This window comes from Pollicipes pollicipes, unplaced genomic scaffold (genome assembly GCF_011947565.3).
Source record: "Pollicipes pollicipes isolate AB1234 unplaced genomic scaffold, Ppol_2.1 Scaffold_6686;HRSCAF=7923_pilon_pilon_pilon, whole genome shotgun sequence".
In the NCBI taxonomy this organism is placed as follows: domain Eukaryota; kingdom Metazoa; phylum Arthropoda; class Thecostraca; order Pollicipedomorpha; family Pollicipedidae; genus Pollicipes; species Pollicipes pollicipes.
The window spans coordinates 652,169-666,151 of record NW_023596921.1 but is presented as its reverse complement, the minus strand read 5'-3'; the positions used below and the strand labels follow the sequence as shown (position 1 = coordinate 666,151).

The 13,983-nt window shown below is 48.7% G+C and overlaps 1 protein-coding gene across 1 annotated transcript in view; it reads left to right on the top strand.

The window, feature by feature from the left end:
* LOC119107246 (Down syndrome cell adhesion molecule-like protein Dscam2) overlaps positions 1-13,983 on the top strand; it is a 170,112-nt gene that overhangs the window by 45,294 nt on the left and 110,835 nt on the right. Inside the window, exon 5 of the mRNA XM_037230662.1 lies at positions 10,499-10,709. Coding sequence (XP_037086557.1) covers positions 10,499-10,709 — 211 coding nt within the window. The remainder of the gene's footprint in view (positions 1-10,498; positions 10,710-13,983) is intronic.

Genomic DNA, 13,983 nt, shown 5'->3' with positions numbered 1-13,983 from the left:
GCTTAGGAGGCAGTGACCTGGCGTGGGTGGGAGATCACGGAGATGTGCTCGTGGGACTTCAAAGAGGGGTATGTGATGAGAGGATCAAGATCTGCCTTAGGTCTTTAAGGCTGGGGCGTGTGGAAGCGTGGGAACGGCAGCTCAGGGTCGGAGGACGGAATGTGGGGAGTGTGCGGATGATCATACGAGTCCCTTATTATGCTTCATTGTCCGTTTGCATCATTGTTGATGCTCCAGAACATGCAGAACGCCTACTATGAGAGGTTCACTTTGACGTGAAGACTGGCTACACTGTCCATGATGCGCTGACTGGCTGCCATTGAGCAGATGACCTGCGCATTACATGCAATAATGTTTTATTTTGCGCACAAGACATCAATGTGCCGATCATTTAGCGCCTTAACATTAACATTTCGATTTAACCGACGAGGCATCACCACGACTCGTCACCGCTGCGCAGCTATTAAACACCTAATACGTAGGCTCGCACTGGAGATCAGCTCAAGCCGGAACCATATTCGCTGAGAAATTTTCCAAGCCGACTGATCTTGCTGGTGACGCGTTCTCGATATAGCATGAGTGATATCCCCGTCGCATTCACGGTATAAATTGCCTGGTGGTTTCGCGTCGGCTCAGAGCCGTCCAGAAATACCGTTTCCGTATGCATTAACTCAGATCGACCGGGGTCAACTCATCGCGAGTGGGAGCAGTAGGAAACCATTTCAACTGTCGTATGTTAAAGCCTTTTGCAAACTTTTATCAACACCTGATAACCTGTCAGCTTTGTCAATGAGCGACGATGAGAGATCATTCAGATTTAACCCAACTGAGCTATCGGAAACGAGGCAGGCATCACCAATCCCTCACTCAGCTAGTGTACATCACAGGCGACGGACAGGAGGCGGCAGGAACAAGGAAGGAATGAGAAATTGTATAACGAGAAGGCTTACCTCCCTTACGTGCCATGTCTGTGCTCCATCTCATCGCATGCCTGTGCTTGATCTACCCCTGTGCTGGGTATTCCCTTTGGCTGTGTCTGTCCCTGTGCTGGGTCTGTCCGGCTGGAGATCGGTACTGGGTCTATCCCCATGGTGGTGTCGCGTCTCAGTCTGGTCTTGGGCCCACCCCGGTCGGTCCCGCCGCCTAGGAGGCGAAGCTGGATCTGTCCCTGGTCAGACACCACCCCCGGTTCGGTGGCGGGGGCGGGTGCGCCCCTGATGAGCGGGCTGAGACCGTGCGGCCGGTGTGCTGTGCGTAGCTCTCGGTGTCGGGCACGCGGAAGGAGAACTTCTGCGGCAGATGGTCGCAACGGCATACCGGGGACGGGCCACGACAGCGCCGCCAGCTAACGAGGGCGTTTGCGGCAGCTGGTCGCACCGACACCCCGGGGACGGGCCACGACAGCGGCGCCAACTAACGCAAATTGATAGGACAATCTCGGCCAGCCTATTTGGCTAATAGGTCTCCCTGTGCGACCAGATCTGCCGGACGGTCCGCTGACCACTGGGAGGGTTGAGTGCCGGACGCTGAGGTGCCCTGTGCGACCAGATCTGCCGCACGGTCCGCTGACTGCTGAGAGCGGTGAGTGCCGGACGCTGAGGCGCCCTGCGCGGCCAGATCTGCCGGACGGTCCGCTGACTGCTGAGAGCGGTGAGTGCCGGACGGTGAGGCGCCCTGCGCGACCAGATCTGCCGCACGGTCCGCTGACCACTAAGAGTGGTAAGTGCCGGACGGTGAGGCGCTCTGTGCGACCAGATCTGCCGGACGGTCCGCTGACCACTAAGAGTGGTGAGTGCCGGACGATGAGCCCCGAACATGGCGCGCCGGGCGCTGGGCGCTGGACAGATGCGGCGAGGCTCCACCGCAGACACGGGTGTCAGGCTTCGGAGTCATGGACACAGAACTTCGATCAAAGTGCGCCACAAAACACAAACAGGCAGCGGCTGGCTGGGAGCCTGGCCTCAGCCTGAGCTCCACGATGAGGCCGTGCACAAATACGACGCCACTTTCACGGCCATTAGGCTTATGCCGCAATATTTTCCAGAACTTGCGCAAACCGAATCGAGCAATACATCGCTAACGTTCACTTTCAATCGCAGAGAAGGCCTTGCTTTTACAGGGATGGGAACTCTTAGGCATAATATAGCTCAAACATGAGAAAAGCCCGTGCATCCGCCGAGCGTCGGGCCTCAGCGGAGCGCTGAGGTCCAACAAATACAGTCGCGTTGGAAAGGTGCTGCGCACCAATGTGGCATGCCTAAGGGTCCTGCAGCCTCCGAAGCTTTTATTGTGACTTCAAGGAAAGCCTCCGTCATGAAAAGCGCTATCATGATCAGTGTACGCTTATTTGGCTCATTTAGCTGCCCACCCTAAACAAACCATGCTGAACAGGCTATATCTAGGAGCTTAAGGGAATGTTCCACATTCGAAGATATTGAAGCAAACATCAGATATTATCAAGTAAGCTCGTTTTCAGCTATTGGTATGCCTTGAAGTCGAAAGGACTGCTCTAGACTACACCTTGTCTCAATTTAGTAAATATGTTCCTCAATCCTCATTTTTTGTTTACTTCATCTTACATTGCTCAGTACTGAAAAGAGCAAATGGGCGGACGATATATTGAAATCATGCTCGCGAAAGCCAGATATGAAAGACTGAATAATTATACTTTTTGGCCCTGATTGCTGCATGGCCAATGAAAAGACAGAATTCATATGACATTATCATAGCGTCATGGATGGTTGGGTGACCTTGAAAAAGTATGAACGAAATAGCCTCAGAAACTAGAGGAGCTTAGGTCTTGAGAAGGGCAGGGCTGTGGCCTGCACTGAACAACCTTTAAGATGGCTACGCCAGTTTAAACGCCATACAAATGTGGAACACTCCCTTCAAGTAAAATATGAACAAATTGGTGTCCCGGAAGATCAGGACAGACGGCCTTCAGTATTCACAAATAGGTCACTGGGTAAGCCGCATGAAGGGAGCTCTCTTCTGCCTTCAGAGCTGTGTGCCGTAATGGTGGGAAGACAAGTATGGTATGGTTACCACAGGTGTATAATTTGGGACGTCAAATTACACATCTGTGGTAACCGAAAAGTGGGTATGCCCTGTGGCATGTCAAATGAAGGCTCAGTGTCGTAAGTTGTGCACATACGCCCGATCACATCATTTCAAGAGCCTATCATGGTACGTCACAGAGACCAAGGACGCCCCATTGCGCTTCTCACTCTGTTTCAAACATTGGTAAACGCGGCATAACATTGGTCAACGCATATAGTTGTTCAGGGAATTAGTTCAAACTTTTTGATTGTATGGATTATTGGATCAGCATCCGTGCTGAGCAGTGCTTGTTTCGTGAGTCCAGGCTTCGCCATTCGATCGTGGTTGATATAGGGGGGGGGGGGGGGGGGGGGGGAGGGCGACGCGATACCACCGGAATCACTTCCTGAGAGTATCTCTCCGACATGTCGTACAATCGCGCCAGAACGTTCAGTGGTCTCTTAAGCACTCATGGGGCGTGATTTGATGCTGAAAAGTGTATTTAGTGTTCCTGGTTTCCGAGTAGCGACGGTTTTTTGGGAACATTGCACGGCCATCTACAGCCGGCGCGGAGGGGGGGGGGGGGGGGGGGGTCGGACGGCCACAGATGAATCGCTGATCACGCGGCGGGCCAACATGGTTACGTTAACGCGGCCCCACATCATAAACATATTCTCGAAAAACACACACAAACACTCACCAATGCACCCGGAATTAAAAAAGAAACACGCCTGTTTAAGTTGCATGCTGCTTCGGGGCGTTGGTTTGTATTGTTGGCATGCAAAGCTGAACAACTTCGATTTTCAGGAAACATTGACCCTCGATTTGTCCTGTTGAGATGGATTATTGTCATAGGAACAACTGATCGTAAAACGGATCGCCAATTGCGAGATCTCGTTGAAACCAATCACTTTTTGTTCAGAGCGCGTTCAGTACGGTTCATTCTGCCCTCTGACGTCACCTGACCTTAAAAGCAGCCCTCACGAGCCCGCGGCAATCTCAGTCATGGCCAAGCAATGGACACTAAAGCAAATCGAACGTACCCTGCCACGGGCGGGTGAATCGGAAGGTAGACGCTACAACCAACTAGGATATGGGGGCGGAGAGCCCGACTAAGTTATTAAGGACCCAAAACTGTTTGTGCAGATGCCTTTTCGTTTGTTGCACTTTGTCCTGCATGACGTTGGATGACCTGAACCAACTGCATTGAACTGGATCGTGGTATCATGCGGCGTAGTGATGCACGGCAAACCAATAGAGGGAAGGTTTTTGGAAGCTATCTGCTACGACGCGCATACGCTGTTTGGTCTTGGTGCGTTTCGAGCACGGAATGCTGGTAGCTTCACTGACATTTTTAGCTTTTGTATCAGTTGACTGCCGCTGCTCAGCACATATCTACACGTATAGGCATATGAACAGGTGGAACCGGGTGGGTGATAATCTACCCATGCTTTTTATGAACGGTTGATGTCTGACTTCGTGGTGATTTGTGAAAGTAATTGATGCTAAAAGTTCCGGTTTAACTTCTTAGGCCGGGCGTAAGCTCCGGATCTACCGACAGTGCTAGAAGTTAAGCTGATGCTTTGAAACGAACATATCCGAAGGCTAGATGAATAAGATAACACATCTGTTTGCTTAGCGGAGTGCTTCAAAGTCGTTACCTGCCCTTAGACATGCCTCAAATTCAGGGTGGGGGAGGGACAAATCGACGCTTTGGCCTTAAATCACTTCTTTTTTAAAACAGCGCCGGAATGATCCAGGCAAGGCTGCCCTCAAGCATTTACAAAAGGAGTAGGATAGTTCTGAATTTGTCATGAGTTGCCTTATAATCATCTACCCATATCAGCTAAAGCTGGAGATGGTAAACCTCTTTCTCTATACTGTCATAATGCCGCGCTTTTTTGTTCGGCGCTACTTTTTACCGTTTTTTTGCGTCCCAAGTTCACGATATTTGTCACCTTTATCCTTCTGTTGGCTTCAGAGGCGAAAACTTGCACACCCAGCGTCGCTCTCCCAAGGCTTAGGAGATTCGTAGAGATCAATACGATATATGTCGAAACACGACACCAAAGTAACTGGAAAAACACTGCGTCTTTGTTTTGCTGACACATGCGAAGATAATGCTGAGTTTATCGTCATAGTAGTGAAAACATCTTAAGTCTGTGACACGCCTATCACTCCGCAAGATTACTTTCTTCTTTTCCGATCTGAAATGCGGTGCTGACAGTTCGTTGAAGAAGTTGTGTGGCTTGGATGGACAGGATGGGGAAAACGCATATATTTTACTGCTGAGTTCCAGCTGATTGACGTTGGAGCTCTACAGGTCAATCTATTACGGACAAAAGGCGCCAGGGTGAAGGTATTTTGCCCAGTCTCACCGCCCAAAGTTGGATAAATCTATCAAATGTATATTTACAGTTATGACGGGAGAGAAAGGGGCTACACGTAGGGCGGTCCGCCCTGCTCGCCAGGGGAGGGACAAGGCGGCTTGACATAAGCTGAGCACTTGAATATGTCGTAAAGCCCCAATTTCAACCGGAGAGGCAATATGAATAGAGGTCTAAAGATTCGCAGGTTATGAAAACGTAGAGCACGTGCTGGTCTGACTGACACATTGCGTTCAAGAAATGTGCGCTGTTTTCGCACAAAAAAAACTCACAATATAATTTCCTTTCAATGATTTGATAAGTTAGAATTACCCTGAGGTCTCTTCCCTTTTGCCCACACATGACGCAAAGCAGGAATTGGAATGGGATGGCACGGAAATGTACCACTACGTGGCATTCACTCCTGATAGAGCCCGTGTTAAGTGAATGCTCCTTACTTTAATATATTGAAGTGGGCATCAAGTATAATGAAATAAGCTCACATAACTATCGGTATACGTTTAACTGGTGCTCAAGGGTTTCAGTGCTCTAGACAACAAAGTTTGCCCTTTTAATAGGCATGCCCGTCAGTGCGTCGTTGCTTGCTTGTGCCATGGAACCTTGCATGGCAACGCTCGCTTGCAGTGCTCCAATCTCCCGAGAGGTGGCCCACGGCGGGGCTGAAAGTGTGCTCAACCGAGTATCGTTGGGTGCCCGTGTTTTGTCCCTTTCTCTTGCAGTTTTTGCATATTTATCTTTAAGTTTAAGATACTTACTTGTATTCACATGTCCCGTCATAGCGCTATTTTCAAGTAATTCGATGACAAGTTGCATTTTCGTAATAACTAGAAAGAAGGCATAACTTCTTGCAATATGTAGGACAAAACGTCATTTGTGTTGTCATCTTGCATGGCTTGCGCAATGTTTGTTGAAAGCCAACTGACGACCCTCTTATCTGAAAATCGTGCTCACGAACCCAAGGTAAGAGCGACTCGACAATTATAGTAGTTACCCTGAACGCTCTGTGGTCAGTGGGATGGCAGGTTTTTACTGGCGTTATTATGGCGTCATGGTTGCATCATGGGTGACCTTGGCGTAGTCAGCACGAAAAAGTCTGCACATATTTGCGGGGGTGTGTAGTTCAGAAATTAGAGGGTTTTAGGTCTTAAGAAGGGCAGGGCTGTGAGTCACACCAAATGATATTTAAGATGGCTTTTTCATTTAAAACCCGTACGAATGTGGAACACTCCCTGCAATATTAGCTCTCGCTCTGTTTCCCCGTTTTTCGTAGCGTGACGGGCGTGACGTGGCGTAGCGTGACGGACAGGGGGTGGGGACTGAAGTGACCCCCGGGCGTTTCCAAAGGAATGAATATACAGCCCAGCGGAAAACATTAATGGATTAGTTTCAACACGATCCCGAGATTGGTGCCATGCTTTTTATGTTGTTTGGTTAACAATTAACCCCATCATGCCAGATCGAATGTTCATCGTCCAGAAAGTCGCACTTTTCCAGCTTTACAAAGTCATGCACGTGGTGTCATGTCTCGTGGCGACACGAGGTTAAAAAGGCGTGTTTCTCGTTCAATGATAAATAAAATGATGCATGTGCACTGGGCATATATTTACAATATATAGCTCCGTGAAAGGTAGTATTCCACATTTATATGGGACTTTGAACTGAAATAGCCATCGTGAAGACCTTTAAGTGTTATTTACAATCCTGGCCGTCTGAAGACCTAAGCCCCTCTAGTTCCTGAGCAACACGTCCGCGAAAGTGGGGAAGGTGCATCGGGGAGAGCATTTCAAAACCACCTTTGGATTCATGACGTCATAAAAACGTCATTAAAATCCTGCAATCCCATAAGACATGCGGTGATCAAGACCAAAAATACAATTGGCGAGGCTTTCATATCTAGCGTTCCTGAGCGAGATGTCCAGATACAATAGCCGGCAATTGGTTCTCAATCGATGCTGTGCAAGGTACGAAGACATAATCAAACCATGACGCATCGCGCAGCATATTGACCTAAAATAGAATTGTGATGCCTTGATCGGTTTTCCACTTAAAAAACATACCAATGGCTATAACTGAGCTTGTTTCATCATGTCTAATGCCTGGTTCAATATCCTCGAATGTGAAACATCAATGTAACAATGTCGGCCCGCCGCGCGCGATCCGCGGCATCATCGGTTGCCGCCCACCGACCGTGACGTAGATAGCTAGATAGTGTTCCCCAAAAACCGCCGCTGCTACGAAACCAGAGGAACTAAGGACACGTCTTATCATCGGTTGCCGCCCACCGCCCGTGACGTAGATAGCTGGATAGTGTTCCCCAAAAACCGCCGCTGCTACGAAACCAGAGGAACTAAGGACACGTCTTTGGTTTAAAAAGGACACGTCTTTGGTTGGTATAATGCTCACCACCTCATTCGGAGTTGCTCTTGACGTCACATGCTTAACAATTCAATTATTGTTGTTTCTTGTTAGTACTTGACGAAGGGCTGATCCTCTAACTTATTCTGTAAAGCACCGCATTATTGACTTGCCTGCTTGAGACACGCATGTCACTCACGTCCTTTCAAACAAATCTATCCCGCTTTGAGTCAGTTTTTAGCATTAAGAGACGTGGTCACGACAGCCGATGGACCTGTTCGAATAAATCCCGAATATGAGCCTGTTCGAATAAGGAGTGCTGATGTCACCACCATGCATCAGTCACTCTAGTTCTGCCCCGGTTACCCAGCATTCCCCTTTCCCCTCAAGGTGGTTTTCATTAGAACATCTCTAACATAATGAGCGCATGTGCCTCATACTTTTTTGTTTTCCATTTCTTGCATAAGAAGTGAAATATTTGCCTTCGTATGTTTTTTGTAGCGCTAATAAAGTTGTGGTTCGTACACGCGCATTGAGGTTAAACATGGTATATTTTACCTTACTGTAGCCATAACAAGCTGCCGAACCCGTAACTTGTGTGGGGTTGTCATGAAGTTGTCGTAAACGATGCAATAATCAACATGATTAAAAAACGGTAGCATTTATTATATTCATTGCTGCATTATTTCATGCAGTGATGTCCTAAAACAGTTCGCACAATTCCATCAAGATCAGCAGCGGGAAAATGGAAGGAAGTGTTCATAACATAGCAGTTTATTTACGGCTATAGCCATGGAGACAACGTCACAAGCAGCATGTGTAGCACTCCTTCCGACATAAAGCGCCAAAGTACCACCAAGATCCAGGATTTTTCCGTTGACATCGATTTGTTCGCGTACATTGGCTTAATTTATTTTTGTCGTCGGGTCCGCTCGGCTGCGCACGGCCGGCGGCCCACGTGTCAAGGTCAGCACCTGAACTTCAGCTCCAAACTTGTAACGATGTGCGCTGGCATCAACTCCGGTCACCTTGGAGCGCGGCGCGCGCGGCCCATCTGCCCATCACCTGCGACGGTGGCCGCCGCCAGTGGCGCAGCAGGCCCTAGTAGCTCGCCAACAGAGTCTGATCGAATTCGGGGCGTAGCATGATGTTTACGATATTGCCGAAGTTGAATTTGTGACGTGGACCGGGCCGGAGCTAGGTTTTAAATGTTCCGTGGCACGGAGCACGATTCCGGGCTAGCGTGCCCTGTTTGGAGACGTATAGAAAAGCTGAAGCTGTTGTCAGGCGCACAGTTTCTCTTAGTTTCGGCCTGCTGTTCTGAGGAAACACACCACTGTTTCAGTTGCCGAGGGTGAGTGCTATTATTGTCCGCGTACCGAAAACCTTGCTTAATAAACACGCATGCGAATAAGGTATGATGTTGTTTTATTTGCCTGGTCTGACATATGTAATTTTCTCTGCTGATATTTCAAGTATTCGGAGTTTGGTATACCGTGCAACCTGCGTATCTGACTTAAATTACTATAAACCGATTCATTGGCACCCTTGGACATACCGAGTAATAGGTCAGTATTGCGCTGTTTTTGGATCAACGTCCATGCTATTGCACTTCTGCATAGAGGCCGTCTCTATTTTTGTTTTGTTTTGGTGTAAACAAATGCCAGATAAACTTAATGAGCTGGCATTGACGACTCTCAAGGGAGTTACGCATGCCAGGGTATTTTCTACCCGTTCAGATGTCCGACATCGCCTGTCTAGATGTCTGTTTTGCTTTAATTTTACGTGCTCTTCTTCACCTGAGCCACACATGACTGTCGCGTGGTTTTCAACAAGTCGCGATGGGAAGTCCCCCCCCCCCACCCACCCGCATGTCCAACATGGCAGACAAGGTTTGGTACCAAGGTGCTGTCAGGACTGGAGCGGCGCCTGGGCTGACGACACCGGCGCTTTGTCAATACCATTTAATTTTCGCCCGCATTGAGCGTTTTGAAGTCCCGCCTCCGTGCCGGTACCAGCCGGATGTCAGTGGTTTTAGTATGATTTCCTCGCATCAAGGTCGTTTCCTGCGCAGTACCAGTCCAAAGTTGTCAAACTGTGGTCATTTCCAGTGCATGAGCGAGGTTTGAGTATCCTTTCGATTTCATTAGAAATTCCATTATCTCCAGCTCGCGTGTTTTCGTTTGCACGGCCTTATCATCCTAGTTGCTCTAAGGGAACCGAAGAGGCTTTGCAGCTAAATGTGCAGGTAATTGTCTTGTAGTTCTAGCATTATCACTCAACAATTCTGTGTTTACGCTGCGACAAATAACTACGTGGGAAAACTTTTAGACAGTATGACAGCAATCTTCTCCAGCCCGACGTGAAGCAACAAAGGCCCGCGACCTCTGACTGCGACCTCTGACCTCATGCGGCACCCCTGACCTCTGGTATCCCCCTAACCATGGCCTTTACATCTGACCCCTGACCCCTGCCGGTACCTCTGACCTCTGACAGCCGCCTCGACCCTAGCCGGTGGCGCCCGTGACCCCAGCCTTCACCTCTGATATCCGACCCCAGCTGGCACCTCTGGTCTCTGACCGCCGCCTGTGACCCCAGCCGGCAGCACCCCGGACCCTCGCATTCACCTCTGAGACCTCTGACCCTGGCCAGCAGCTCTGACGTCAGCCGAGGCACCGCGCGCCCGCCGCCCTCTGACGAATGGCGTCTGTCTTCAGCCGAGCCGGAGCCGGCGGCCGAGCAGGGCGTGGGGCCCAGCTTCACCAGCATACCGCCACGCGACGCCGGCGTGTTCGACCACCAGACGGGCACGACGCTGGAGTGCCGCGCCGACGGCTCGCCACCCCCCAACCTCACCTGGGTCTCGGCCGGTGGACGCCAGGTGACCTCGGTGCCGGGCGTGCGGCTGGTCAAGAAGGGTCAGATCAGGTCAGTCGAGGCAACGGCCGCCGTTCAATGCTCTTGCAACGCGCGCGCCAGATAGCAATGCTCTCTGGGTTGTACCAATAGGGAGCACAAATGTCAGCACGCCGCAAGGTAACGGGCTCGTGGTTTGAACGCGCCCTGTTGGTGCAAATTCGTACACCTGAAGTTCGAGGAACCAGTAATCGGCACAAGTTATTGACACAGAACACAAAACTCTCACGAAGCCGAATGACCTAAGTGCCAACAAACTGAGCTCATGAACCAAATCGCAACATCAGATTTCGCTCATTGGACCGAAAAATCATGTGTTCTGTGGGAGACGGTGTGGAAGTTGGGTGATTGGTGCATCGTTCACAAAATGTGATTCCGACATGCTTGGGGACACTGGTGGGAAATATCCACCAATGACCCGGCCTAAAGTACCATGTTGCCATGGTAACGTATATGTCGCACGAACTAATGAGATGTGGTTGGACTACGAAAAGGATATCTTGGAGGCCAAATTCGAGAGTTTCGGGAATGTGGCAGACAGCTGCTGGTTGGACACATTTTGAGCTGAGCTCCATTTCTTTGGCAGCTTTAAGTCTAAGCATGGAGTGCGTAGCATGCGTGTCGACCTGAAACAGCGCGCGGTTACACAAGTAGCAGCGGTGGGATTGAATGAGTTCCACGACATAAGTGCTATAACAAAAACTCCTACCGACAGGAATGGTACGAAATCAATTCTACTGTCGATATTCATGTCCGACATTTGTTCAACGCGACAAAATCCGTGCTGCAAAAGATTATATCCGTCATTGTTTCTACTGGAAAAACTTGTACAACCAATACTTATACACGAAACTAATTCTACTGCAAAATTGTATCTGCGATGTTACTGCTACGCGACAAAATTGTATCTGCGATGTTAATGCTACGCGACAAAATTTATGTTTCATACAATTGTACCCGCCATTACTTTTACTGCAAAAACGTATACAGCCATTAGGTATGCATGGCATTACTTCTACTGCAATGACTTATCCATAACTTAGGAACTGCACGTCCAAACTTACACTTCAGATTTAAACCCATCATTACTTTTACTGCAAAAAGCATATACAGTCATTGGTTACACACAAATTAACTTCTATTGCAAAGACTAAGAGGCAAGATTAGTGCTAGACGATGCAACTTTTAGGTTAGAATACAGAATTCCCTTTACTTTTACTGTAAGAACGTACGATGTTGTTACGTATACGCAACAATACTTCTACTGCTTATAATGCTGGCCGTGAAGTGCAAAATGTGTGGGCACCTAGGAGCAATGAAGAACAGCTTACGGGCTGGGAGGAAACCCCAGCTGGGTAGCACTGAAGCTAAATGTTCGTGGTGCTGGCACGAAAAGTTATTTATTCGGCATGTTACGTGATTTTGGTCTATGTGTAGTACTTGACGTATAAACAAGGGCTGTAGTTTGGGTGGCAAGATGTCAATGGTGGTATAACTCCTTGAAATATTATATTTGTCGTGTAGCACCAGAGCCTTATACAAGTCACTGCATTAGAAGCAATGCCGCGCTTCAATGAACATCTAGCCAGAAGGGTAGTCTGATAGTCAGTAGGAGACCGCGTCCAGCCCCATCCGCGATAGGAAGGTGCGCCACATTCGGGGCAGACACCGCGCTTCGAGTATTTTGGAGCAGGTTTGGCCCCTTTTTTCTGCTTAGCATTCAAACTTGTTTTGCAACACAACGACATTGCACCATTCACTTCTGTAGAAGAAGAAGAGACTTCTATGCAGTCGCGTAGAATTATTGCCGCAGTGGGTTTAACGATCGCAATATTCACAGCAGCCACAACAGTGTGATTGCACCCAGCCAAGTGCTTCCATGTGTTCGCTCCCTCTGCAAGATTTGTGTGAGGCTTGACCTGTTGGTTTGGGTACTGACAGATATAATTTTCGGAGCGTGACCTGTATCGTATAGCACACATGTCGCATATAAGTATTGGTCGAAGGAGTAATATGGCTGATGCAGACCATATAGATTTTTACGGCAGACGCAATGGCGGATATAGCGTTTTTAAGTCTCACTCTTTAATTCTTTTCAAGTTCTGTGGTGCGGCATATGTTACATGAGGCTCGTTGCGGTTGAAATAAAGCCTCATGTAAGTAAAGACTGCTGGCAGTCTTTGCTGTAGAGGTAATTAATTCTGTTTGTTATTCCAGCATGAGTCTGTCGTGTAGTACTCATGTGGTGTATGAGTTTTTGCTGCAGAAGTTCTGTCGCTTATAAATAAAGACTGTATAAGTCCTGATTGTTTAAGTAATGACAGGCATAAGTTTTCCAATGCAAGAAATGTCGCGTATAACAGTCACACGCGACATGACTTGTACTGACTGGTTGGCAGTTATTAGTTGGTTAGCAGTTACTTCCATCTGCCAGCCAGTCTGGAGCGCGTTCGCTTGATGATGGCTATTTAAAAATTCGGGTTTTGATGATGTCATATTAGTTTTGCAAACTGTCGCAAGTCGAAACTAGAAACATCACCTAAAAGTGCGATATCCAGCATAAATAAACGTGCCAGCAATGAGTGCAGCGATTTGTCGTGTCAGGGTAGGAGCATTTTGAACCAGTGTCGTTATTGGCCCGTTATTTGTATGTTTTTTCTTTGGGTTACGGACCAAAGGCCCAAATACAGCCAGGTTCTAAATCATCTAAATATCAACGTGTGAGTTGCAAATCCGAACGAAATGTCTGCATACTTTTCCAACGGGGGCAGGGCCTTTCTTGGACAACTGGTGTCCTGGTCAGTCCTGTTGGCAAGCTCACACTGGCGCGCGCCCGGAAACCACATGGTCTTTCAGTCGTCCATCTGAGGCCTGAGCCGCATTACACCGGGGTCAACGGCACAGTCTACCCCCTCAGGTAGGTTAACCGACCCCGAAGCCCGACACCCGCCTGGCCCCAGTGGGGCGTGAAATGAGTAATGCTTACTAGGGCTAGAGACGATAATGATTTGGCATCGATAACGATGCGTTTGTAGCCTTAGTGGTCGATCACCAATGCATTATCAAAACATTTCACTCCCTGTCTCGGACAATGACCGCATTGGTGAGCCTCCCAAGACGCGGCTCATGTTCCTGTCGTCCAGCTGGCGATCTTCCCACGTTACACGAAAGGAAGCAGTACAATACAAGAAGGTGAATCAAACTGGCATACCCTTTAATTTCATCGATGAAGATAAATTTGCAGCCTCATTTACCGATTAGTGTTCCATTACGGTCTACTTCGTAC